Here is a 27,141-nt window from a genome sequence, read left to right as displayed (position 1 = left end):
GAATTTCCATAGTTATAATATAGATTTTTCTTTTTATGTTGTTCTCGCTCCTTATTAGATAGCCCCTTATATTAGATCTTATCTTTTAGTCATAAGAACTAGCCTTGTTCAACAATATCAAGATTTATCAAATCATCATAAGACTAATAGTTAGTGCGCTTACCCTTATAGTATATATTACCTATCTTTTCATGATATCCTTTCTTCTCTAATCCTAACTTATATAGCTAGTTATCAATTTCGATGGCTTTATTAACTAATCCCTAATATATATTAGGCCTCTCTAGTCCTAATTTCTTCTTAATGTTGTCCTTTAAGCCTATGTAGAAGGCAGCGACAAGCACATTGTCATCTTAGTTCAGTTTAGCCTGAAGCCTTTTAAATAGGGTATAGTACTGCGCAGTTAACCCCTTCTGCTTAAGTTAATAGATTTATTAGGTCGCAGCTTGTTTCTCCTCTAGAGTTCTAAACATTTACTTAAGTCATTCTATAAATATCGCGAAGTTAAAGAAAATGACAATAGTTTCCGAGTCCTTTTATCCTTCGAGGGATATTATATAGTCTATCATGATAGATTTAAATCAATAAAAGGCTAATCCCCTTATATAAAGTTTCGCGAATAAGACTTTGTCTTCATGAATAATATACCTAATGTGATTCAACTTGAAAGTCGCGATAAATTAAGTAATAAATAGTCTTAACTTCTTATAAGATCCATAGAATATATTAATCTTAGTATCGTCCTTACTGTGATTGCTATAGTTGCCATAGCTAGAGATAATAGTGAAGGTGGGTTCTGATATAGATGCGCCTAGCGTGGCGAACCGAACCAACTCAGTAAAGGATAGTGAGCGAATAGGAGCTTTAGAGCTGGATATTATATTAAATACTTTCAATCAAGAGGTAGTTAAAGTATTATATTTCGCTTTACTAGAGGTGTCACTATATATATTGTTCCTTAATAAGTGAGAAGTATAGAAGGCGAGGTCACTGAGAACAAAGTACTTAAGCGAGTACTAGAGCGAAGCGATTATAGTCTAAAATGTATAGGTATAATTATGAACGAAGTTAACTATATAGTAAAGCTATGAAATAACCATGTATATATATTTCTGTATACTTAGCGTTGCTCAGTATTACTTAGTGCTGCTCAGCCCTGAGCGTACTAATCTCCACTGATCCACACTAAGCGAGGTTACCTGGTATTCACATGACTGTCTGTATCGTGATCTCTGTCCTGTGGCTTGCCCTCGGGTAACCTGTCTCTTGAGTGATTTGCTGTCGTCACAGCTTTGTATGCGGCCTACTCGCAGGCCTGGTTCGTAACACCTTGTTGGTGATGGAGCGAGGCTATGGGCTTTGATAGCCACAAGGCCTAGTCTCCCCAGGGTTAATTACTTGCCTCGCTAACTATAGTGAGTGTTCACTTATAGTCAACAATATATAGTGAATTGAAGGAGAGAAATGGATGAATTTGCTCCCAATGTGAGCGCCCCATGAATCGTGACAATACACCGCTCGCATTTGACCAATACTCATGTCTGCGCACTTCTATATGATTGGCCATATAAAACAGCAGGCCGAGCCAACAGAGGAATTCACCTGGCGTAAGAGGAGTCCATTTTCGAGCGTTGCGCTGAACAGGGTCCATCGACGTCGCGGCTCTCGCATTAGTTGCAACAACAATAGCGGCGAGAGCCTCTTCACCTAGAAACCTTATAAATAGATCGAAAGGCTCTATAATTGGCGCTAGAATAGTCATAGGCCTCTATGGAACTCTCATAGGCGGGTTGTAGACAGGGTTGTCCTCTTGTTGTAGTCGGTCAACCTCCGCAGCCGCATCCGTCCTCGCAGGACGCGTTTCAGGCACTTCCAACGGGTTTTTTTGCTTTTTTTTTCTAGGCCTAGGCGATAGAGACCTTTCTCTATCATCGAACCAAACTTTAGCTGTGGAACGCGTTATGAGCGTCTCATGGTTGGCTAGTTATAGTGTTGACAGCTGTCAGGGACGGAGTAAACAAACCTTAAATTGCAGTGCCAAGACCAAAACGTAGCAAGTTGGCTGCGGGGGACATAAAGGAGAAGACTAATACAAGGTGTACGAGAGTTAAAATAAACTCAAATAAAGCCTTTTCCACTATCGAGGAGGTCAAGAGGGCTAAACTACAGGCAGAGCAATGTTAGGAGCAATGGGATCAATAGATAGGGCTAGGCAGGCAGAACTCTTGTCCAAGGCATTACAGAGGACTTAGTCTATTTCGCGAATCTATGTATAGAATGACACGTTAACGATATTACTAACGCTGTATAAGACGCTTAAATAGATATCATGGTGGTTGGGGAGAGTGGTTCATTATATTGGTGGTTCATTACATGGGTCGTTCATTATATAGATGGCCGACTTGTTTAGGAGAGCTTTTAATGTGGGTTATGTACGCTCTTAAGTCTATCTTTGAAGTATTTCTCCCTCAACTCTCTCCACGCTAGATAGTGTAGAAGAACGTGAATGACTATTTCAAGTTCCTAGCTATTATAAGTTAAACACTATAGACTGTCGATTTCCAGGATCTTTCTATCGAACAGAAAAGTTTGAAAACCAATCTTATCTATTCTCAGCTAGATCATCAGCGAGAACTGTGGTCGTTTGAGCTTATGATGAAGTGCCATAATTTCTTGTCTAGTGTTGGTTGGAGGACCCAGCTATAGGCCCCTTGTATACCCTTCTCTCACCTCTCTCTCTATCGCTATTGATAGTCAGCATAAATTACTCTTCTGGCCTCTTCCTGCACCTCCGCCGCTGTCCGATCTGAGTTGTTCGGTCTCTGTAACGGCGTTGACGAGATACTGGTGATCTAGGCTTCGATGTTTTGAAGAGGGCCTCAACGGGATCCACGATGGATTATTGGTCGAACTTCGACACTTTGAAGGGATATGAAGATAGTTTATCTATAATAATCGAGAGATTAGCTCTATAATTGAACTGGTCTCAATCAAGTGATTCTCAATTCTAATACGGGAATGTAGAATACCCTTCTGTGAGACATTCGAGATTGTAGCAGCTTGGGAAATTAAAAAACCTACATATTGAATCGGTTAACATACTCTTGGACATGGTTGGTGCATTGTGCGAAGGTGCATTTCTCTGTTTCCTACATAAATCATTTCTTTCTATGACCTCTATCTTCAGGCGTAACGAAATCACATAGAGCTTTTACGGAGACTGTCCCTTCCTCTGATGAGAATCCCGACTCGGTCATAATACCGTTTTGATGAAGACCTCCTTGGATCCCTTGACTTGAAGTGAAATGGTGCTCTCATTATCTACAACAACATATTCTGGCCATGGAGGTTCTGAAGGCGCAGCACGACAGAGTCCCAAGGTTCCTTGAAGCTCGTATTTTCTCAAAAGCTCTGCGAGGGCTGGAATAATTTCCAGACTAGGGTTTATATACGGTGTCTAAAAAGCTCGTAGGGCAGAAAGTCTATGGGTATTCTTTATTCTCAGCCAGGCTTTGACAATAAGAATGTCTCCCCGATCGGAAGCAAACAAAACTTCAGCCCGCCGAGTCTGGTAAGAGAAAATGCCACTTTGGCACAGGGGAGTGGTCAAGAACTGAAAAGGGTGGATACAAAAAGGCAAGGACGTCTTATGTCTGCTTGTCCGCATTGTTAGACCAAGGATTGAGGAGTGAGAACTGGAAAAGGAATCCCAAAAACATCCATCGCAGCTTTCATGTTACAACATACAAGTTTACTAGGCTTACTTCCCTCAGTCGGGCCCGCGCCCCGACATTCCTTATTTTACCAACACCATGAATTCACTCCTTTTACTATATTTCCGCCTATATCATCGGCCTCATCCTAGGGGTTGGACCTCGCCGACGACCGATGAAGCGCGGCGGCGACCGACGCTGCGGCGGTGAATCCCGATGCAACGACGAAATTTCCTTCAACAGGAGGGTAAACTTACGCTAGAAGACGACCTCCTAGTCCTCGAGGCCAGACTCGTCAATGCATCCTATTTGGACCCCAGACATTGCCTATTCCTGCGTGTTGCATAGCATTTCAGCTCAAGCTAGGTCGAAAGAATGATGCCATAAAAGGATATGACGAGCTCTAAGCTAAGTTGGCTCTCATTATTCGACTAGAGGTCCTTAAGCATATATTCAGTCGTCTTATTTATGAGAAATCCTTGATTTCTGCTTTCACCTTGGTTTGCCCTGTCAGAGAGACAACCGGACGCGCCTTCCAAATCCCAAAACATGTCTTCGCAAGACCCTCATGAAGACACAAGCCCCGGTCCGCAAGAAGAAACGGAATGACCGAATCCCCGTCAGACCCAATTTGGAGCGAGCTTGTTGAGCTCATTGATACGGCCAATATAACCACGTGCAATTTTACGAAGCAACATCGACAAACACTGGCTTGGATTCCATCCTCCCAGTCGAGCCCGAGATCGCTGTGACGATAAGATTTGAAATTGGTGATGCCGAAAAAGCTCAGTCATCTTCTTTGGCAGATGAACTCGAGACTAATCTCGACGGTGAATGCGAGACAAGGCCAGGGCAAGACGACGCTAGATCAACTGCTCAATGGAATTCAGGAGGGCGAGGACGACTCAAGCGGTTAGCTACGACAAACCTGAACCTCCGACGGTTTCTGATGTCACTGAGAAATAAAACTTCCTCATCTTCTACTTGAAAAATATCCTTTCTCTTTTCCTACCATGAGAGACAGAATGGTAGATGGAGGTTGAAGGGACATGATCACAATTGGGTGTCAAAAGCAAGTCCCCGTCGTGCCGGAAGAACTGTTTTGCCGATCGAGAGTGACAAAATGTTCACGTGATAATTGGTATGAGTCATTGTGATTATTTTTGCGCCAGGACATGTAAAGACACCCGTCTAGGGGTATCGTCTCGAGACGCTAATACCCTTGACGGTATCGGTTCGAGGGGCCCTGTACAAGGTCGTACGCCCTCGAACCCTATATAGTCTGACAGCCCCTAGACCCCCTCGTGGAATGACAAGTTCTCTTTCACAATCACATCATGAGAATTCGTTGGGTTTCAAATTTAGCTAAGTTACCATTCGATCAAACCAGGACGTGTACTCTGCCCAAAGGTTGACGATATGCTTGGACTGCGTGGGCAATGGATGATCACAGGCAAAGGTTGCGGCAGAGTGGCTTCCTAATTCCGTTGCACCAAGATATTGGATGACTCGAAGCCACTCCTGGGAAGACACGACACAAATGATACTGAACGGTCAAGAGGCACAAATATCCCAGCTCACTTACGTCGCAAGGTGTAATGCATGCGTGTTCCTGAATGCACTGTCCTGAATGTAGTGACTGGAATGATCTGGTGGTCATGTCGACTTATTGGGGATCTACCCAGCACTCCGACAGATGACACAATTGGCGATCCTTCCAGGCTTGAGAACGCGATTGCGTGCCTTTAGAGTTGCGTGCTGGATCACGCTCGAAACGAATCTTCATGAAGTGGCACTGGCCCGTTTGTTTCCTCGTTCTGAAAGCTTTGGATCTGACCTGTTCAGCAGCTTCCGGTGGTCGTGGTTTTCGGTGCCTTGAAACTCAAATTTCGCTGCTCAACCCAGAATACAGTCCCTCTCGTTATGTCAACTTACTTGACCGGTATGTCAGAGGCGCAAAGCCCAATTTGACAAAAAGGATTTGGGTGCACTTACGGAGAACGACGAAGGAGCAGGGGGATAATGGCCGAGCTTAAGAATAAACGAGTAATCAGATGGATGTTCCTTTGAACGTCAGCAATATGTCTTTCGACGGAACGGTCGATCCATCCAGTGTGACAAATGGATGTGTCTCTCAATGCATCCATGGCTACTTCCGACCTCAGATCTGGCTCGGGGTCGTCGGAGCATCCGACAAGCCAGATGAACAACATTGGGGTTATCCAAGAGTCAGGTCAGAAGCCCGAGCAATCACTGACTATCGAGGGTCAGCGTCCTATTTAGCGGAAGGACGTGGATCAGAATGTCGCCAAAGACGCAGGAGAACAATCACAGACCATAGTGGTGTCGACTTTGGGCAGAGGTTCCGGGCAATACTTTGCTGCCAACTCGGCCACTGACAACTCCTTGTCACCTTCAATTTGTCTCACTCAACGAAGACGAAAAGTGGAAGAGCTTCGGGAATCCCTGAAGGAATGTGATTTGGCGCCCTAACCAATGTCTAGGGCCTGGAACGGCCTACGGATGCCCGCTAATTAGTCACGTCGAAAAGATCTATTATACTGCCGATCCTGCAAGGTTGCTTTTAGTATATTCTAAGCTTAGTAATGAATTGTACACTTTGTTTAGGGTCTTATTTAAGAGTCTAAAGGGCAAGGAGTAGTTTGGTTTCTTTCAGAGTGGATTCCAACTTTTTAATGGAGTAGTTATAGAAGAAGTTGAAGATAGAAAATGTGTGAAAGTGGCCGACTCGCTATGCACTTACGTTGTTGAGGATGCTAAGAAGTGTTGGCACCTATTTAAATGTGTATTTTCACCATGAATACACGCCAGAATAATGTTAGACCTTGATGGTTTTCAATAGGTGTAGCCAACTTGGTGCGAAGGCTAAAGAGCCTGAGCGAATCCATCAGCTTACCTGCTTTCCCAAGGCCTGTTCTGTGGAAGACTTCGCGACCTAACGCCCATATAATAACTGACATAATAAATTGGCATACGGCTAGTCATGCTTCTCAATTCCGTCCGGAGTCGCTGTGCTGCGTTCTCTTCGTCACGTTGACGAGGACGCTTTGCGTAAGGTCACTGATACCAACACTGTACTGGGCTGGCAATTTCCCTACGAAGGACCCATTTTCTGCCCTTCCCTGCTCTGTAGGATCTGCGAGCTCGAAGTCGAACTCCGCAAGGATCGCACTGGCAACCATGTTCATAATAGTCAGCGCAAGCGCCTTGCCAATACACTGCCTACTGCCCGCCGAAAAGTGCATCAAATACTTGTTGGTATCCAAGGCGTCTGTATGTCGGTCTTGCCAACGCGAAGGCTTAAACTCCACAGAATCAATACCCCAAACACCGCTTGCGTGATGAAAGGCATGGTTGCAAACCGCGACAGATGTCTTCAGTGAAGCCTGAGCGTCAGCATTGAGTTTTCATCTTGGAACGGACACACTCACCCCTTGTGGCAGAACCTCGTTGCCCACCCGGAGACCTTCGCGATCCACAACGTATCTCGGCAAAGGCTGTGAGAACACAGGTGTCAGACGAAAGCTCTCTTTCATACAGGCTTTCAAGAAAGGCAGGCACGCATCGACCTGCGCAGATGTGAAACCCTCCTCGAAAGAAGAGACAGTGAGTAGATGCTCATCAATTTCTTGAGCAACGCCCTTCATGACTTTTGGGTTGTGTAACAGATGCCAAAACAGGACATTCAAAGACGCACTCGGAGGGTGTATACCGGCGACCCTGCACTAATTATGTCAGATCACGAGGTGATAGCAAATAGGCTTGCTTACAAAAAAGCGAAAACCTCTGCAACGAGCTGGTCCATTGACATTGTCTCCTCTGACTTCTCCGTGGGATAGTAGACAGTCTCAAGGAGCCGTAATAGGGCATCCTTGCGACGCTTAGGCTGTCCGTCTGACGATTGCTTCAATCGCTGATATATCCTGTCTCTGACTTCGTTGATGTAAGACAACGTGTTGCGCCATCGTTCCAGCTTCCAAGTCCTAGGATGCGGCAGCAACAGAACGATAAGATTTAGGAAAGGCTGGACAAGTGGCCAGGCACCGCTAACTGATGCCAACATTGACATGCTGTGGTCATCTGCGAATCGATGAAGTTCACCGCTGTGCTGGACATTATAGTCGTGACTGAGGAAGAGGTCTCCGATGATATCGCAGACACATGCATAGATTGCTTTTGATAGATTGAGAGTTTGGGGCCTGTCGCAATGAGTTCCGATATGTTCTCGGAGTCGGTTGACGTGGACCTTGATGATGGGCTCGTACGTCTCGACGATCTGCGGCGAGAATGTCTTTAACAGCAAACGACGTCTGACCGCGTGCGCCTGGTAGAAATCAGTGAGCGTCTCTCGTTGCAGGATTTAGGGTCGCCATACCTCTGGGTCGCGCTCGTTGAAGACGTTCGGAAACTGCGGATGACCAAAGGGTGTGTACCAGTTCGTCTTCACCAGGTTCTTTGCTCCCTTTATGTAGATGGCTTGTATCGCCTCGGTTGATACGGTGCTGATCTTGTTCGGGCCATACCGTACGAAAGGCCCATATTCGGCGTGGAGCTTGGCGAGTCGATACGGTGTCTGTCCAGGGATCCAATACCAAGCTTCCCAAAGGTTTGTTAAGCTGGCCAGAAAGGGGCCCGGATAGCGAGCTAGCGGATGCCAGTAGCGCTGGTAAACAATGTACAGAACCAATGAGAACAACAGACCAACAATCAGTGTAGGCGTCGACAAGCTTACTATCGCAATGCCCATTTCGCAAGGAGCAAAGTTTAAGAAGATTCAGATGCAAAGCCTTCGTGCAAGGGCACAATAGATTCAACCATACCAACTGGGCGAGCTAAGTATGGATTCAAGTACCACGGTGAGCCAGGGATATTGACCCAGATGTGGGTCTGCATCGGCATTCCACTGACAACGCCTTTGTGAAGGTGGGGTAGCCCGACTTGGGCCGCCCACAAAAGGGGCTGACCCGATATGTTCTATGCATCTGAGGGAATCTTCACCGGCCAACACAAAAGCATGTGGACACCCGGTACGGCCAACCTTAGCCTCGTCGGAAAGACTCGTTTTCATCAACGTTGCTTTTATTGAACGAAAGCTTTGGATCATAGCATACTGTATAGTTTATGGAATCAAGAAAGGGACTATTGAGACCAAAGCTTTGGTAATGGTACAATCTTACGTAATATAATTCGCCTCATGACTATCCCTCAGCCTGAGCATGGTAAAATCTTTGGACAGCATAGCACAGCATAAAGAAAATTTGCTGTCCAGATCTCGAGACAAGTAGTAGATAAAGGAGTCCCTGGGTGAGAGATCTATTGACCCAATCACTCGACTGCAAAGGGCGATTACGCTGGACGGTTTGAACGCCTTTTATGGGTATCCGTAAGCCAGTCTCTGCCCATCTTGGTGACCGTGTGACTTTTCAGATACCGAGATGGGTCTCTGAGGCAACAGGCAATGCCAATGGTAATCACGCCAAGGACATTGTGCGGTAGAAGACCATTGAAACGCACGAGCGTAGACCTGGCTGAATGCCTGCACTGTAGTTTGTTCTATAGCTGGCGTGGTCCCAGGGACGGCGGCAAATGCCTCTGGTGCGCCGAAGACTGCATTGGAGGTCGCCGGAATTCAGGAGCTCCAACTCAGCGGGGCCTAAGCCGTGTGACAGAGCGGTGTTCGCAATCGTATGACCTAGATCTCTCTTAACTACACCTTGGAGGATGGTGTTGAAGACTGAGTTGCCAATTCGCCGCTCACGCTTCGGAAGGGCCCGATAAGACCAGTGACGAAGCCGAGACGTCGAAGCAGAACATTCAGAATAGTGACCCCGTAGAATAGCAGTGCGAGATAAGCGAAGGGCCCGGCTGATAAGCCCTGTGAGGCCATCCAGGCTGCTTTGTTGGAAGTAGCTCCGGCAAATGCAGCTGGAAGGACGGTTTGTAACGGAGCAGGTGACAGCAAAGACAAACTGCAAGGCCTCTCAGCTACTTCTGATGAACATTTATCCCATGACTTACTTGAATGGCAACATTCGGGATTGCAATTACTTCACTCTCAATGGGATTACTGGTGAACAAGTAGAGTGAACTTTGCGGGAGCAGTGGAAGTAGGGAGTAATAAAGACGCCCGGTTCTCTCATATGAGCACCAATGAGTTAGAGAGGTAAACTTACCCGCTACAACCACACCGATGAGCTGGAAGGTGAAGTCTCGCACTTCTTTCATGATTACCTAAGGGAACAACGGCATGGCGTTTCCTTTATGCACGGATACTACACATGGTGCCATTACAGACTCTTCCATGTACTTTCTGGTTGGCAAGCAACTCATCCCCAGATGAGGGCGGCACGAAACTCACTCCTGATAATGATTCAGACCAACCCAGTGAAGGCACGGCAGGGTTGTATCTACACGCTCATCACATTTGCGATCCTGCGGACGGAAAAGCCTCTTGAACTTCATGAATCGTTGTGTATGATTGCGGCAGTGCTCTACATCTGTATATATGATATCTTGGCTGATGCGCCTACAGCTGGCCACATGTAGTCAGATCCCGCCGAGGCGATCTTGACTCTGCGTATGAGGACTCAGTGAACATTGCCGCGTGCACCAAGTGGATATCCTCTGAAGGTCTAGCAGGAATCTATGTTCCAGGCGTTGGCTTCCTGATAGCGAGACAGGTCCTACCAAATTACTGCATGAGTTTCGTCGCACGTTACAAAATAGATATGAGTGGCGCGGATTCTGTCAACGCCTTGCCAGAAATGCGCAACAGCTCATTGACGGCCAAAATCCACCTCTAGAAAGAGACTGAAGACCCTCACCAATGCGAGTACAGAGCCGTCCTGATTTGCCAAAAGCGCATTCATCCACAGCAGTGGTCACGGCTGTGGGGTTGATGTCCAGAGCTCTGGTGCCTCGTCGATGACTTTTCGATTGAAGAGACCGGCCACACAAGTTAAATATCTGAAGATCAAACGTCACTGAAGCGGACTATATCATCATCTCCCACGCTCATTCTGACCAGTAAGTAGAACAGTGTCAGCTCCAGGTCGTGATTCCTAGCGAGCAATGTTGACGCTGGTACTTCTGGCTTGCCTGGTACAGACAAGACTGCCAAACATACAGGCACCATTGTCGCCGCAAGGTGCGAAGTCGTCAACATGCTTGGCAAAGCAAGAGTATCAGATAGTCAGTCGATGGCCATTCAAATAGATGAGCGAGTTGCGCTCTCACCAAAGGCGTCTTGAAGACAGGCATTAGCAGGCACGAAATCTGCCAAACCGGGCCCACCTGGTGCACCGTTTCAGCCACATCCTGACCACGCGTCTCTTGAAGTCAACGTTTGACCGGCTCTCCACTGCCTCCTACCAGGTCACGATCAGATCCCTGAGATAATGAATACCGGCACCGTTTTGGACAGATTCGGCTCACCCTTTCGTTTGTGTGATGGATGTGAACTTTGGATGAAGCGTGGCCTCATGTGATTTGACGAAATTGTTCTTGCAGTATACAGGAATGCAGGAATGCAGGAATGCGCTCCTTCATCAGCTACGCCAGGGACTGAGACTCCCAGCTCTTCTCAGGCCAGGACGGTGGTCAATTGATGTATAACACACACCTCAGAGAGAACACGAGAACACGACATTGCAGTGGAGTGCTCACCTGGGTGGATACGAAGGCATCTTCCGCTCCTACAGCCATTTAAACCAAAGGACGCTATTCTTGACATTGCAGGAAGAGTAAACCACGATGGGAGGCTGCACAGCTCCATTCTACCCTACTATACCGACACAGGAGCTGCTACGCAGGCGGCCACTCCGAGACTCAGTCACTGGTTACTTCTTTGAAGCACGCCACAAAGTACGAGTTTAAGTTCTGAATGGGTATAGCGGGGCTACCTCCTGGCATCTTGCGAGTGACTGGCCGCGGCCCGACGCCTCGATTGTATTTCTGGCGCCGAAGGGAAGCAACGGACCCTGCTGTGCTGACGGCTTCTGACTATCGAAAGGTGAGAACCCAGACCTTGTGGGGGAGGCCGACGACCAAACTCCCACGCAGAGCCCCACTGGGCGGACTTCCCCACGATGTGACCCTCCGCTCTGCTGATGGGGCCGTCTTGTTCCCCAGACACTGTGGCTACGGCTTTCACAGGCCAGACAACCACAAGGCGTAGGGCGCTTATTAAACAGATTAGACTGTAGCTTGCATAGCTTCGTAACCTCGGTTGCTATAAACTAGAAGATAAAAAGTACATGGCTGCCATCGCTGCGTTTTTGGTTTCCATAAGTAGTTGTCGCCTCAGTCTTCTACTGTCTTGGCTCCGATCATGGCCAACTACAGCGTCGCCGACATAGCAGTCCTACACACGCCATCATGCGCCCCGACACTACCGCAGGCGAACTACGATGGCATATACGAAGAAGCTATCGTCCTCCCATCTGGGCACAGAAGGACACCGCAAAATCGGGCGTTCGATGTCGCCACGATCTGGGAACGCGACGTTGCCTTCAAGACTCGTGAAGGCCTCATACTGAGAGCCGATGTGTTCCGTCCAGAATTCACCACTGCTCAGATCCCAGCCTTGGTAGCATGGAGCCCCTACGGAAAGTCTGGTACCGGTAACAACCTCCACACTTGGCGTGACTGTCAGATGTACTAGGACTGATGAGTCTCCAGGGTCACTCGACCTTACCGTTGTACCTGGCCGTGCAGGTATCCCGATCGGCATGGTGTCGGGGTTTCAATCATTCGAAGCCTTCGATCCAGCTGAGTGGGTCAAGTATGACTACGCAGTGGTCAACGTCGACGCGCAAGGCATTCTGTCATCGGAAGGCCATCACAAGTGGGTGGAATCCAGCGCCGACTGCCACCACTGCCAATTATTATCATCGCCCTACTAACTGTTTCTCAAACAGGTGGCACGGCTCAGCTGAGGGTCGTGATGGATATGACATCGTCGAAGCCATTGCCGCATTACCATGGTGCAATGGTCGAGTCGCGCTGATGGGAAACTCGTGGTTGGCTTCCGCACAATGGTTCATAGCCTCAATGCGACCACCGCATCTGACTTGCATCCTACCTCTGGAGGGATTGAGCGACGTGTACCGCGAATCGTTGTGCAGAGGCGGAGTGCCGTATCTGCCGTTCTGGACGTTCTTGGGCTATAATCTTTTTGGTGGGTCAGCTCTAGCCGCATATGGTATTTTGGGCTTACCAGAGGGAAAACAAGGTCACAAGCCTAGGGAGGATACCATTGCAATGATCAAGCAACACCCACTGATGAACGGATACTGGGCGGACAAACGCGCACAGGCACACCTTATCGATATTCCCGCATACATTCTGGCTAGCATGTCCACCAGTCTACATACGGTTGGCTCTATACGATGTTTCGAGGATATCCCCCATCAGAAGAAATGGTGCGTGCTTGCTCTTCTCCACCTCATCTGCCGAGGCTTCTGCCCTTTGTCTGGACATCACAACACTAAAAGGCTATGATCAGGCTTCGCATGAATGCGACACAGGAATGGCACGACCTCTACCAACGGGAGACCGTGGATGATCTTAAAATGTTCCTGGACTTCTACACCAAGGATGTACCCAACGGCTGGGAGCAGACACCGCAAGTGCGTATATCGGTCCTGCGCTACAATAAGGTAGGATGGATATATACCCGCTCTCCCTCCTTTGTCGTGATTTTCTGGCCATTCAGACAAGCTGCCTGCGTTGCGAATTTGTTTCGGTCTAACGAGATAAATAGCCCGCGATCACTAACGTCCCATTTACGAGCTGGCCAATTCCCGCAACCGTGCACCAAGAGCTATACCTCTCCCAAGGAAGCTCGCTCGTCACCACGCCAGTCCCAACAGTCGGTTCGCAAACTTACCAATCTGATGTGCCCGCCTTGCAGACGGATGCCGACTCAGGGTTTACTGCATTCACTCACACGTTTGCGAGTCTCACCACCCTCATTGGACCATCCCGAGCTGTCTTGTACATGTCTTGTGAGGAGCACGACGACATGGATGTGTTCGTCATCTTGCGCAAGCTGAACGCGGCCGGTGAAGTCTTACGAAACATCAACATCCCCGTCCAAGACCTTGTCGACATCCACTCCGACGTTCAAGTGCCTCTCATCAACACGATGCAATACATAGGTCCGTCCGGTGTACTACGCGCAAGCCATCGGCGGCTGGATCCCGAGCTGACCAAACCCCACTGGCCTGCTCATGACCACAGTGTGGAGGAAAAGGTCCCACCCGGTAGTATAGTGAAACTAGAAATCGGCTTATGGCCCGCAGCCATCCAGTTCGAAGCTGGAGAGTCTCTCTCATTGAGAATTGCAGGTCACAGCATGGTCCTTGCCGAGTTTGAGCCACTGCGGGGAGCTTTTCAGACGGGCAACGTGGGCAAACACGTAGTACACTTTGGCGGCGATTACGAGAGTAAGCTGATTTTGGCTCTTGTTGATATTTGAGGTGTGGCTTCGGTGAAATTTGCTGCTTGGCCTGGGCTGCACGGTCAGGGTTTGTGTGTGTGTGTGTGTGTGTGTGTGTGTGTGTGTGTGTGTATCATTGACCCTGTCCTCTCTCTCCGTGGGGAGTGATATGCCGGGCTACTACTATTCTAAACTACTCTATGATCCCCACTCAGTATGAGACTACAATACATGCGCGATCTTTCAGCCTCGTTGGGGCCGGTAATGATCCCTTTGCACACTGGCGGGGCTCGTGACTTGTGTTACGAACCAGCCTGACCGCAGGCCGCATATGAACCCGTGACGACAGACCTGGTGAGAGTATGGAAGGTTTGGCGACACTATGTGTTATGGACTACGCGTCACGTGATGTGCTCCAACCGAAGGGGTGCTCTGGGGGCAGAGCACTCGCCAGGGCGAGAGCAGAGAAGGATGCTCTGGGATGCTCTGTGTGCTTTGTGAGCAGAGCACACAGATCATGCAGATCATTCAGGTATATATATATACATGGTCATTTCATAGCTTTACTACGTAGTCAACTTGGTTCACGATTATACCCATACGTTTTGGACTGTGATCACTTCGCTCAGAACTGTCGCTCATAGCTACCACGCTCTCAGGCCATACCTTGTACTCCCCACTTGTCAGGAAACCATACGTGCAGTAACACCTCTGGTGGAGCGAAACGTAACAACTTGAACCTTCCGGATGCTTCCGCAAATTCGAGCACTGCGTTGATGATTTTCCATTTGATCCCGCCACTGCCTACTCTACCTTGCTCGTTCCGAGGAGTTCCTTCGAGCATGCTTGCGGTGCACTCAAGTGTACCACCTACCTTAGCACGTAGTTCTTGTCTTGCTTCCCAGAGCCTCGGGCAGTCCATCAAGACGTGGACTACGGTTTCGATTGCTCCGCACGCGCAGCGGTCGTTATTGATGAGTTTGAATCGTCAGCCATGTGGCGCGAGCCAGAAGTGTGCAGTCCGCATCATGAGGTAGGTTCGATGTCGTGTGAGTTGACTCTAAAGGCGGAAGGCTCGCTTGGCCGGTAAGCCTTTGTCGGTTCTTTTTAAATGCTGATCTTAAGGGCTGGCTCTCCACTCTTCTTGCCATTCTCCTTGGATTTTTGTGCGTGCTGTTGTTCTGGCTGTTGATACGAGGCGATCAAAGTGGTGTTGCTTCTCAGACATAACTGCTTGCTTTGCGAGCCGGTCAGCTAATTCGTTTCACTTGTAAAAGTGATTCTTCAAGTGTATCATATTAATCTATGGGCTTCTAGGTACTTATACACTTATAGGCTTGGTCTGCCTATATAGGCACCCAAGCCATAGACTTCATAGTGGGCAGTATATGCCTAGTAGGCAGATACCCCACCCCATTATGTGCTGTTCAGAAATAACTGTTTCCTTCAATGCCTGCATGGCCTGGCATCCAGTGTAGCCAGACAAGAAATTATATAGTATTGCGCCCTATCTGCCTATCCAGATATACTCCTAGTTTTCCGCTCTCCTCGCTAGTCTACGCTTTCATAGAGTGAGGTGGACCAGACCTCTCTTCTACGTAGGTGACTCTCTATTTACTCCTTAAGCACACATCGACGGCCCTTAATGCTAGGCGATATCTCTTTATCACCAGACTCGTATATTTCTTGTATGTGTAGCCCCAAACTATCCCTTATAGATATGCAGTTCCATCGATACTTAACCCCTTTCGTCAGCTGTTTGGTTGCGGCTGTCAGGGGTCTTCTCTATCTCGTGTCTGATCGCGGCTACCATCGATTCCCTTCCTCTGCATTGGGTTGCGGTCGCCTGGCTTGCAGACAATCGCCTCTATCTGGGTTGGGTCGCGACTAGTCGGTAGTCCCCTTTATCGACTGTCAGGTTACAGCTCTTGACCTACATCGGGTTGTGATTAATCTGTTGATATAGCCTCGCTTTCACTCTAACTCGTAAGCGCCTTATACATGTTCCTCTAACTATTCAGCGATATGACTCAGGCCCCTAGTACGAATAAGGTAGACAGTGTCCGTTCTCTTTGTACACCAATATGCGCCTCTGTCCTCTTGAGCCATATAGATAGTCTTGTAGAGTTTCCTCAGCCATGGCTACCAATACACGCTACGCCTCGCGAGTCATATATTGATAGTATACACCTCGTTTCGCGTTACCCAGTACGGTCTCCCGTATCTAGGCCAACCATATCTTGCAGAGGGACTGTGGATGAACTCTAGCTAGTAGCTCTCTTTATATCGTGATCATTAAGCTTATATCTCTCTTTTTGTTGTATTTTCTTGCGATGATTTATCTCTTTTAGAAGACTATTCTCTTTCTTTTTATGCCTTTAGTGGCTTATTCTTAAAGTTTAACAAGACTATATATATCGCAAAGAATCGCCTAGAATAGAAGACATCAGAATTAACAGGACTATAAATAAACACTTTTTAGAGCTTCAGCCCCCCTTATATATATCGCATACAACGCGCAACTCAGAACGCTTGTAAGCTGGAGATGTCCTGTCTCTCCAGTAGGCAATACCATATCCGCAGGCTCTATAGGACTTGCTTCGGTTCCAAGTACGAACAGGATACTGTTGGATCGAGTGGATTTTAAATGCTGTCTCCCCCTTTTTTGTTGACACGCGTCGCGACACGTTGTTTCCTTGAAATTAAAGCTGCGGACTTATCTCAGTTCACCCTTTTCAGTGCTTAACACCGGACACCGCGTGAAGGTGTGAGTCCATCGTCTCGTGGGCATGTAGCCTACGCTCTGCGTGCTTGCAGAGGGCGCTTGCTACTGTAGAGGGGGCCGGGGGTTGTTGGAGATATGAGTGAAATAAGGGCCCCCCCACTTAGCTCGCAGGCCTGCTGAGCGATATGCACCCATTCTGCCGGCGTTTTGACACCACCCCGGATGCCGTTCCACGACGACGTCCATCGCCCTTTTGCGATCCCTTTCCACCAGCCGGCTCCACCTCTATATCTCGCCGCTTTTGACGATTGACGTACAACTTTCTGTCTCTCTTACACCAACATCCCGCACAGGATCCTGCACTCACGTCTCTCACGCGAATCTCACTCTCTGAGTGTCTTACAACACGATCTCAAAGGCATGCATTCGTGACCTCCAACCGATGTCGAAGAGCCTAAGACTGAGACTCGTGGAATTCTCTCAATTTCAAATTTCTGCAGTTTGCATGCTGTCCCTTCGTCAAAATTCCCCCGCTCAAATGAAGCCGGGAGCCAACTCGCTTCCCGCGACGTCCTGATGCTTCTCGCTGTTTGCCAATCGCTGTGCTAGCTGCGCGAGCCCTGGACGATATGGACGACGGAACCGCCCATATGCCGGTCTTAACTTCATCACTTCGTGCAATCCCTCCTGACTCTCTTTGATCTTCCTCCTTGTGCCCTCTAGCCACATGCCCTCGCCGAAAAGAAGTTGACCACCGTCAACCTGAGTTCCGGGGGGTCATACTCTAGTCATACTACCGATGATGTCTGCGCACTAGATGTCCTCGTCCGGAAATATGAGGAGACCTTATCGGAAACACGTCTTACGACGCTGTATACACCGAATACTATCTACCATGTTGATCTTATTCAGCGTCTCTTTGAGGAGTACATACTATGACCTGATAGATTTGTATGTCTATTAACTCTGCAAAGATACTATGGCAAGATCTAACTTAATCTAAAAATGAGTCTGCGCGAGTGCACCATGGCTCGAATAAAGAACTTTCTACATTGATTGCTCTAAACCTTCACCATCAGAAAACCAGTACACTAACGATATATTGGCGACAATTAAGATAGCTATACATTATGTGGATATAGCGTCGGATAGACCTGGCTGACATGAGACAAATCTTTATGGTACATAAAACAGACAATATTGTAAACTGTAGATAGCTGAATCTACATGAGTATTTATTGAAGTGCCATTAACGAAAGAATATAGTCTAGACAATAAGGAGATCAAGAAGCCTCTCATGGAGGCGGACGATTTCGTCGAGCTTATTCGTTACCACTGGGCCTCGGATATTAACGGGTTTCCCAATGAACGGCAACGACTCCAGTTGGCGGCTATTCTGTTGCTGGCGGATTTCACCGGGTCTCGACCTTAAGCCTCTGTTGGACTTGACCTATAGCGATCTAAACCTCTATATCGAGAAGAACGCCAAGAATTATGTCGACATGCTGCTGCTGGGGGTGAAATGGATAAAGACGAAGTTCTTTCAGAAGCGGAAACGACCTTGAATACCACTCCGTTGAGGAGTCCATGAGGCTAACGCGGCTATAAAGGAAGACGTATACATTCAATCTGGACAACAACCCAATCTTATACATTATCACTCTCGTTGTGAGCTTGACTTTCGATGACTCGGTATTTAGGCCACCCGCTCTTAAATCAACCGATATTTTATTATTTCGCTGCTGTATTGACGGCGCGATTCAAACACACAACTTTCGAAACCGATGGATGATGGAGAAGCTTTTCGAGAATGTGCGATCCTAGGGATCCCGTTGAGCCTGTCAAGATAACAGTCCAAAGTTTCTTTTCAACAACATCGGTTTTGTCAAAATGGTCTCTTCAGAGGTTTGGTACTCCGTACCATTTCTTAGAATCTCGAGAGGCCAGTCCCAGTCTTGTGTCCATCTGTCGATTAGCTGTTGAAGGCTCTTCCCGCGAGCTTGATCTTCGGCGCCACCTTGATCTGTTTTCCCTATATCAGGTGGCCCACTCGTAGGATAGTCCTGAATTATGTCGTTTAATGCTTCCGACAGGGATCCGATAGTTGGGTTGTTATAGATGATTTTTGAAGTTAAATCGGCGATTCGATCGAGCCTCATAGAACCCTTCACCGCTGCCTTTATAGGTCGGACCAGACGGACAACATGGAGTGAGTCCATTCCTTGCATGAACAGATCAGTCTCCTGGGAAGGATTGGTGGCCCAACCAGTTACATTTCCTATAAGGAGCTGCACAGAATTTTGGATTGATTCCCGGTCGCTGAGATCGACATTCTTTGGAACGTCACTGTGGTCAATGTTTCGCGCCTCTGTTTCTACCTGGCAATATAATGCTTCGATCTCTTCGAGATACAGGTCTGCTGTTGGCTTTCTTCTAACGCTGAGTTTTGGTGTGCGCAGAAATGGCTTCTCTGGCGACGAAAAAAGTGTCAAAGGCGCCGTGAGTTGTCCGTGCTTGGGAGCAGTCTTATTTGCGGCTTCGATCGTGGTCCAGATGGCGTTCAATAACTCGTTTTTCTCGGATTCATTGTTACGATCTATGCCTTTGACTTCCAAGAGTAGTGCCGGCTGGAATCTTCCCTGCCCAACGACCAACGCACCAGTAATGGCAGGATGTGCTTTTGCAATAAGTGACTCTGTGTCAACTGGATTCAGCTTTTCACCAGTTGACAGAACAATCACGTTGTCAGCCCGGCCGCAGGTGCGCCACAAACACGGCTTTTCGGGGTGCTGCACGTAGAGGTCTCTCGTTGCCCACTCGGTCAGGTGAGGAAAGAGCTCGAAGATAGGCTGTAATCCGGGAATATCAACGCCGATTTTCTTGATGTAAAGCTCGCAGAGGCTGCTGGAATCATCGATGGACCTCATGTCGATCCCACTCTAGATCTTCAAGTTCAAGCAGAGGAATCAGACCAACTTCGGAAGTACCCATGAAATGTGGGCAAGACTTTTGTCGCGTGAGTAAGGTGTCACCACAGTACTTGCTCAGGCGTCCAGAGCCAAATTGCACGAATTTAAGCGCGGCAAGAGTGTCGAAATATTCAGAAACACTCAGCATCTCCTCCATCAAGAAGGGGGGGATGACAGTGCCATCACACTTTCCGTGGCGGAGGATCCCACTGACGACTGCAGCACTCAGGGGAACTGCCGGAGGCTGAAACACCATCACAATGTCGTGATAGAGTGATTTCAGGAGACCTAGCAGGACTCCACCGGCCTAGGATACACGAAACCATTAGCAAAAGGATAACTTATCAAGGTAATAAGAACGAGTCTCAATGTGCAAGAGCGATCTAACGTGAAAAAGAGGCATGGCCAGAAACAATCTGCAATCACCATCAAATGGCTTGCGAGTGTGAATGTCCAGTCTGTCTTCTGTCGGGTAGTACTGTATGACGTCTTCACGGAAGCCGTATCCCTGAGTCAGAGGAATCAGTTGGGGCAAGCCAGTAGTGCTGTTCCATGGATTAGTCAGCCCTTAGTCTCGCAATGGAACAAATAAACACGGTTGTCAGGTAGGTGGCACCAGCACACACCTTGATGTATGAAGCATAACCAATGGGTCCCATCTCTTCGAGCGACCTGTTGTAGCCAAAAGCATGGGTCGGTTCATCTGTCAACAACTCAGCCACTCCCGGAGTAATGTTTAAAGTGTCGTCTAAACACTCTGTCTGACAACTAGTCATATTCAAGACTTGTGGAGGTCTATTTGCGACCAAGCCCTCCACCTTTGGTTTCATCTCGGCTGCAAAAAGCCATTTATGACATTCTGCCTCCTTCATAACAGCATATTGTACCTCATAGCTGTTTCTGGGCGAGAGGTATAGCATCTGCTTCCAGTTAGCATCGCGCAACTCGGTCCAAAGTCCTGTCTATATTGCTTCAGCTTACTTGAAAGCCTGCCTTAATTGCCGCTAGGGCAAAAATGATGTACCTGGTGTCGGGAGGGCCAAGGTATGCCAGAGGCTCAAATGCCCGAAGTCTGCCTGGCTCGAGGGTATTGTGCATCCAATATGCTGCCCTGTCGATGGCGTAGTTAAGCCGGCGGTACGATATATCTTCGTACCCAGCTCTAGTTATTTGAAGATTGACAGGTATTGAGCCCCAAATTTTATGTGGTTCTCTTGATGCCCGATCAGCGACCAGATTTGGTAGAAGCCTCGGCAAAGGGAGACTAGCAACTTCTGATTCGATTGTCGCCAATGGAAAAGCTTCTTTTGCCATGGTGTGAAGGTCCCGAAAGTCATATAAGAACGATGTCAATCGGATCAAGAACAGTCTGATTGTGGAAGTCCAGATCAGTGTAGAATTTCGACTCCGTGACTCTCGCTGTGGAAATATACTACAGGAAATGATTGAGAAGTGAAGCAACTTCATCTTGTGCCGAACAGCTTTCCGAATTAAATTTCCGGCAACAGGCTGTACAGTTAATCTTGAAAAATATGGAAAGACTTCGGGATGTACCCGGAATCCAGCGACAGAAGCTCTCGAGATAGAGACTCATACAGAACCGCTAGATTTGTATATTGAAAGGTGCACCAATCTAGGATTTGCAAGACAGAACAACCAAGGCTGGGGAAAACAATCAAAATATTCAGACAGCGCCTAGAGCACGAGAGGTAGAAGAGGAAGGAAACAACAATCCTCACCCCTACACTATGAAAAGGGCCCTACAGAGTCAGAAGCAGAAAGGAATCTACCTACCAAAGAGATCTAATCTAGACTTAGATACCTCAAAGGAATGGAAGAGATACCAGAAAAGCCTCGAGGCATACTACGCCATTAAGTGGAGGAAAAGATGGGTCTTAGGAACAAAAGGTAGGACAATTGCGAGGTACCGACCATATCCAATGCGCCAAGCACTAGAGATATGCAAGGAAAGGGCAAAACTAATGACCTCAATCCTCATACTTCTCAGGACCGAGAAAATAGGCTTGAGAGCCTTTCTACATGGTATGAATGTACCAACCATGGATAACCCCCGATGTGATTGCGGACAATGAGAGGAGACAGTTCAACATTTCCTCTTAGTGCACACAATGGGACAGACAGAGAGAGACCCTAAGACCCTACAGAAGAAAAACCCTCAAGGAAATCCTAGGATCAAGAGAAGGAAGCAAGAGAGCGGCAAGCAACCTTAGGTGCATTTCTTTTGTATTATCATTCTCGGAGATAGGTAGATTAGGATAGAGGAGGCAAGGGGTTAGTTAGTTACACCTACATAGACCGGCCATACGGTCTGCACTGGGTATAAGAATATAATATTATTATTACCCCGTATTTGGCGATAACATTCCGCACTGAATTAAACCACGCCTAAATCATGATAGCGTCTTCATAGAGAGCTCGCTGCGAGTCCTTCTTTCTGAGGTAATCTGAACGTAATTCGGAGCGTCAACGGATGAAGTTCATGGCCCAATTAATGCCGACAGTGGACGGCGTTATTGGCGTATCACGGACACGCTCAGTAAGCAATATATTCGCTTTCCTGCTAACGTCGCCCACCCTAGACGCATATCCGCGTGAATCCGTATCTAATATCCACCGTACTAGGACCTCTTGTTCTTGCTGAGTGAGCTTTCGAGTCATAGCAGGCGTACCACGCTGGGGAGCGCCGCCCTTGAGTCTACGCGTCAACGTCATGTGCGGGACATTGTACGCGCGCGCTGCGGCCCTGATACCAGTGATTTTGCCCTCTTGTATGGCTTTGATGGCCATAATAAGCCTCCCCTCTTGTTCTGAATGAATCGAGCTCATGGTGGTGGAGATATTGATTTTAAAGGATGAGTTAATGGGGGGTGATGGATTAGTGTACCACTAGCCAGCGTGTACCACTAGCTTGTGGATTACGTTAGTGATCTAGAGTCTTCTAGTTGAATGCTTTTGTGTTGGGTAAAGAATTTATATGGCTATACAGCCTGCTCACGGCGTCCTAAGCACAAGAACATAATAATTCGAAGTCTCAAGGCCTCTTCTTAGCCTATGTGCAAACTCATAGATTCATTTTCCATCAGGTACTGTTGCGTGATCCCCATGTTTCCTATCCGATTCTGGAGAGGACAATGAAGGTCGGATGTCGCTCGGGTATACACGCATCCGTGTTTTGCCGAAACTCGACCTCGACAATTCACGGATGTTCACGGTTCAGTAGCTATCCTAACCTCCAATACAACGCTTGGAGCTTTCGCAAGTGCATACTTTCCGACACTCGGATGCCTGAAATATCCGTAACATTAAGTTCCGCTCCTGGAGCAGAGTGATGGATGGATGTTTCATGCGTGCCAGGAAGATTTAGCTGCATACGTACTTGCGTGCCCGAGGTAGTGAAATCTGCATTGTTGAATACAAGAGCATCAACCACAACATCTCAATAGTCCAGTCACTCCAAGATGCCTATCTCGAAGCCATAATCGCTCCGCAACTTCAAACACATCATGTTGCCTGTTGCCATCGTAGGTGGCGGGCCAGTTGGGCTCGTCTCCTCCATCCTCCTCTCTATGCGCAAGATTCCACACCAAGTTTTTGAGCAGTTTCCAGGAACATCTATTCACCCAAAAGCGTGTGGTCTGAATCAACGGACCATCGAGATTTTCCGCCATATCGGAGTTGAAGAAGAAATTAAGAAGCACAGAGCCCCGCTAGAAATCGTTGGGCGAACTGGGTGGTTCACAGGAGTCGGACCACAAAGCCGGGAGATTTTCAGTAGAGATTCTTGGGGAGGAGGGAAATATGAAAATGAATATCTCCAGGCGAGCCCTGTGCAATATAGCACCCTGGCTCAGATTCGTCTAGAGCCCATCTTACAACAGCGAGCACTAGAACTCAATCCAGCTGGAATCCGGTATCAATCAAAGGTTACGAGCGTACGAGAGCAAAGAGATCATGTGAGTCTTGAGGTCGCCCGTAAGGATGGTCAGGCCGAAGAAGTTAAGGCAAAGTTTGTCATCGGAGCGGATGGTGGGAGGGGGCTCGCGGAGAGTTTAGGCATTGGTTGGAAAGGCGAACGCGATATCGTGGACATGGTCACAGCCCACTTTAAGGCTGATTTGACATCCATTCATCCCGACCCAAGGATATTCATATCGTGGTTGATAAACCCGAGGCTACAAGGCAGCCTTGGGGCAGGGTATCTGTACCACTTGGGGCCTTATTATCCTCAACGAGCGGCGAAGGAGGAATGGGTGCTGGCAGCACCTCGAAGCAGGAACGACCCTGTTGAGTTTGATAATGCCACCATGATTGATCGCATCAGATGCAGCCTCGAAATTCCGGACCTCGATGTCGATCTACTTAGCCTCAGTCAATGGACGGTCAACGCTAGAGTCACGGAAAGTTATCGCAGCAGGGGAGGGCGAGTGTTTCTTGCTGGCGATGCCTGTCACCGTGTACCACCTTGGGGAGCCCTGGGAATGAACAGTGGTGTGCAGGATGCATTCAATCTCATCTGGAAATTGGCTCTTGCTATCAAATCAAATACTTTGGCAGCGTATAGCGGTTTATTGGACACGTACGAAGAAGAGCGCAAACCAATAGCCGTCCGCGTCGCACAGAACAGTCTGAAGAACATGCGTAGTCACGCCAATGTCATGGATCACGCAGTGGGAATCAATGCGGATACAACAACCGAGCAGAACTTGTCAGCTCTTGCTGCTTACTTTGACCCTACTCATCCTGAAAATAGCGCAAAAAGGGAGGCTGTTCGAAAGGCAAGCGGCGAGCTCGACCATGAATTCCACGCTCCCGGGATCGAGATCGGGTGGTTCTATCCTTCAGCAGACATCAACAACGAAGGCGTGAAAACTCGGCACGGCGGGCAAATCAAGGAGGACGGCTCCTTCAACTCCACACAATATTGTCCATCTACCATTCCTGGTCACCATGTACCTCATGCGTGGCTTGTGAAAGGAGACAAAGTGGTTTCCACACGTGACCTAATCCAGCTTGATCGGTTTGTCCTGTTCACACAGACTTCGGGTGTCTGGGACAGAGCTGCAAACAACGACATCGCCGTTCACACTATCAATGGAGAGGCAGATAATTGGTCTGATCGAGATGGAACATGGGCAAGGCTGTGTGGGGTCGAGAAGGACGGTGCGGTACTTATGCGACCAGATGGTATTGTGGCTTGGAGAGCAGATTCTTTCAGCTCCAAGCTCTTGAACGAGCTTCCATCGATCATTGATCGTATCTTGAAAAGAGCTTGACCCTAGACAACGCCATTGGACATTCATCAAGAGTTAGCTTGTTTGGCTCATGAGCGAGCTGCCTCCTACTCACCTGCTCAGAGAGAATTCAAGGTGTAGAGAAATTTCTAAATCTTCATTTCAGAGGCAAGTCGAGGGTAGTGGGTATTACGCACCCAAGGGTTGGTATTACGCACCCATTTAATGCGGTTAGCGTCTATCTTGGCGCAACTTAAGCACGCCTAATTATTTTGTTCATGCCTAATCCTTAACTATAAGTGAAGTCGAGACAATTAAAACAACAAAATAGAGACAATCTCGTATCTCAATAATAGAAAGAGATGAACTAAAAGAAAGATAATCGGAACAGATAAATCTATAATTATAAAGTCTAATATTTAGATATTAATACTTAAAATCTGGATAGTGATACCTAAAATGTAGTGACTATACCTAAAATGTAGAAAATAATGCCTAAAATATAGGTGGTGATGCCTAAAAGTTAGGTAGTGAATAGGCGCGCCTTAGGGGAGGGAAACCGAAAATTATTCTTGATTGGGAAGGTCGCCCGAGTGGGTGCGTAATACCCATTACCCAAGTCGAGCCAGTATGTCACCTGTCCAAAAGCAGCTGATTGAAGTCCTGAGCCACTCCCGAGCCGAGACCCGTATTCCCGCCGGGCTCTTGTCTGTGGGCGTCGGACTTCCCCCACAGAGTCAAACCGTAACCTGCGACTCGATTGTAGTGTGGGGAGTGCCATTGCGCGAACCTGTTCAGTGTACTTGAAAACCGTATTTCTGGGTTTCTCGGCCGAGGTCCTAGGGACCGACGAACTCAAGGTTTAGTGCCGTCCAGTTACATACGAGCTTCGTCCTTGGCCGCTTATTGGAGATACTGCGGATCTCGAATTAGATATCGCGTGAAATATCGCTTCGATACAGCATGTTCCCATGCCAGTCCCTACAAGATATCTTCTATTGGCCCATTGACTAAGTTCTTTAGTTATTTATCTCAAAAGACCGAATCACTTACCAACTTTCTCGACTTCGTCAAAAACCGTCGAAGCATATATGGTCTCAGCTCAGTCACCCGTTCCGGACTCTGCAATCGAGGAGATAGTCAAGTTTGCAGTGCAATAGTGTCCTAGTGTATGGAATGTCTAGAGCGCAAGAGCTGTGGTTTTTTTCCGTGTCTCATCTGAAAATTTTGGACATCATCAGTCAGCGCATGGCGTCACAAGACCTCAATGAATATAATCCGGCGTATGTCTCGACCAAAATGGCCCAGTTCAAGGGTAGCTATGGCACTGTGAGTGGCAAGACTGACTATTGAGTCAGTGGTAATCTAGGTGCTAATCAATCTCGTTCAAAGTCTGGTGTTCGAAGACACAGGCCCCGTTGGATGTTCTGGGACCTAAATTCCTATTCATCTCGTTCACGCTTCCAAAGTGTGAGTTTAATAAGTATCATTCGTCCTATGTACCTTAAATCAAAGCTAGTGTCCCAAATATCCCCGGGGTGCGATCATTCTGCGGGTATACATTAACTTTTTGGTAAGTAAAGGTCTGTTAAATGCATTTTCCAATAGCTGATTGTATAGTCACTCAGCTTGGACAGCATTAGCAGCAGCGGCGCCTGGATCGAATCTCCAGCACTACAACAGCGAGCCAGAGGCAGAACCCTTCCGAAAAAAATTTTCATCACCACCGCAAGCAGATCTCGCCAATATAGACAATTATCGATACCGCGCTTAACTAATAACCGACGTTGAGGTATCTGAGGAAGAGATGTTCACAGCGTTAAGCAGAACAATCACTAAGTAAATTATCGAAACTGCTAGCGGCAAAAAAGATTATATAAGGTTCAATATGAGGAACCTCATTATAAGTCAGTAAAAAAGTCTATCTAAGGATAGTTCGCCTTACCAGTATATATAAGTTCCTTGTCTAAGCAAAGCCCACAATGTTAGAAATAAATAAAGAGATAACAGTTAAGCTTAA

General features: G+C 47.7%; 6 protein-coding genes across 6 annotated transcripts; 2 read left to right on the top strand and 4 right to left on the bottom strand.

Moving 5' to 3' along the window:
* Positions 1-6,724: 6,724 nt before the first annotated feature.
* PV08_11669 (uncharacterized protein) lies at positions 6,725-8,481 on the bottom strand (the record flags this gene model as incomplete). Its single annotated transcript, XM_016385977.1, has 4 exons — positions 6,725-7,120; positions 7,166-7,454; positions 7,505-8,058; positions 8,110-8,481. 4 exons carry the CDS (start codon positions 8,479-8,481, stop codon positions 6,725-6,727), a joined length of 1,611 nt encoding a protein of 536 aa, XP_016230921.1.
* A 960-nt stretch (positions 8,482-9,441) lies between these two features.
* On the bottom strand, positions 9,442-9,959 carry PV08_11668 (uncharacterized protein; the record flags this gene model as incomplete). The annotated part of the gene is made up of 2 exons (XM_016385976.1): positions 9,442-9,725; positions 9,908-9,959. The coding sequence occupies 2 exons, from the start codon at positions 9,957-9,959 to the stop codon at positions 9,442-9,444; spliced, it is 336 nt and encodes a 111-aa protein (XP_016230920.1).
* Positions 9,960-12,063: 2,104 nt separating this feature from the next.
* Positions 12,064-14,214, top strand: PV08_11667 (uncharacterized protein; the record flags this gene model as incomplete). The annotated part of the gene is made up of 6 exons (XM_016385975.1): positions 12,064-12,355; positions 12,414-12,579; positions 12,653-12,912; positions 12,967-13,156; positions 13,240-13,393; positions 13,498-14,214. 6 exons carry the CDS (start codon positions 12,064-12,066, stop codon positions 14,212-14,214), a joined length of 1,779 nt encoding a protein of 592 aa, XP_016230919.1.
* A 616-nt stretch (positions 14,215-14,830) lies between these two features.
* On the bottom strand, positions 14,831-15,019 carry PV08_11666 (uncharacterized protein; the record flags this gene model as incomplete). The annotated part of the gene is made up of 1 exon (XM_016385974.1): positions 14,831-15,019. One exon carries the CDS (start codon positions 15,017-15,019, stop codon positions 14,831-14,833), a length of 189 nt encoding a protein of 62 aa, XP_016230918.1.
* Positions 15,020-18,631: 3,612 nt separating this feature from the next.
* Positions 18,632-21,183, bottom strand: PV08_11665 (uncharacterized protein; the record flags this gene model as incomplete). The annotated part of the gene is made up of 6 exons (XM_016385973.1): positions 18,632-18,738; positions 18,822-19,839; positions 19,877-20,176; positions 20,258-20,414; positions 20,464-20,789; positions 20,851-21,183. 6 exons carry the CDS (start codon positions 21,181-21,183, stop codon positions 18,632-18,634), a joined length of 2,241 nt encoding a protein of 746 aa, XP_016230917.1.
* A 2,210-nt stretch (positions 21,184-23,393) lies between these two features.
* On the top strand, positions 23,394-25,163 carry PV08_11664 (uncharacterized protein; the record flags this gene model as incomplete). Its single annotated transcript, XM_016385972.1, has 1 exon — positions 23,394-25,163. The coding sequence occupies one exon, from the start codon at positions 23,394-23,396 to the stop codon at positions 25,161-25,163; it is 1,770 nt and encodes a 589-aa protein (XP_016230916.1).
* Positions 25,164-27,141: the final 1,978 nt, after the last annotated feature.

This window comes from Exophiala spinifera (assembly GCF_000836115.1).
Source record: "Exophiala spinifera strain CBS 89968 unplaced genomic scaffold supercont1.9, whole genome shotgun sequence".
NCBI lineage: Eukaryota > Fungi > Ascomycota > Eurotiomycetes > Chaetothyriales > Herpotrichiellaceae > Exophiala > Exophiala spinifera.
The sequence above is the reverse complement of the archived record's forward strand: the minus strand, read 5'-3'. Positions and strand labels throughout refer to the sequence as shown.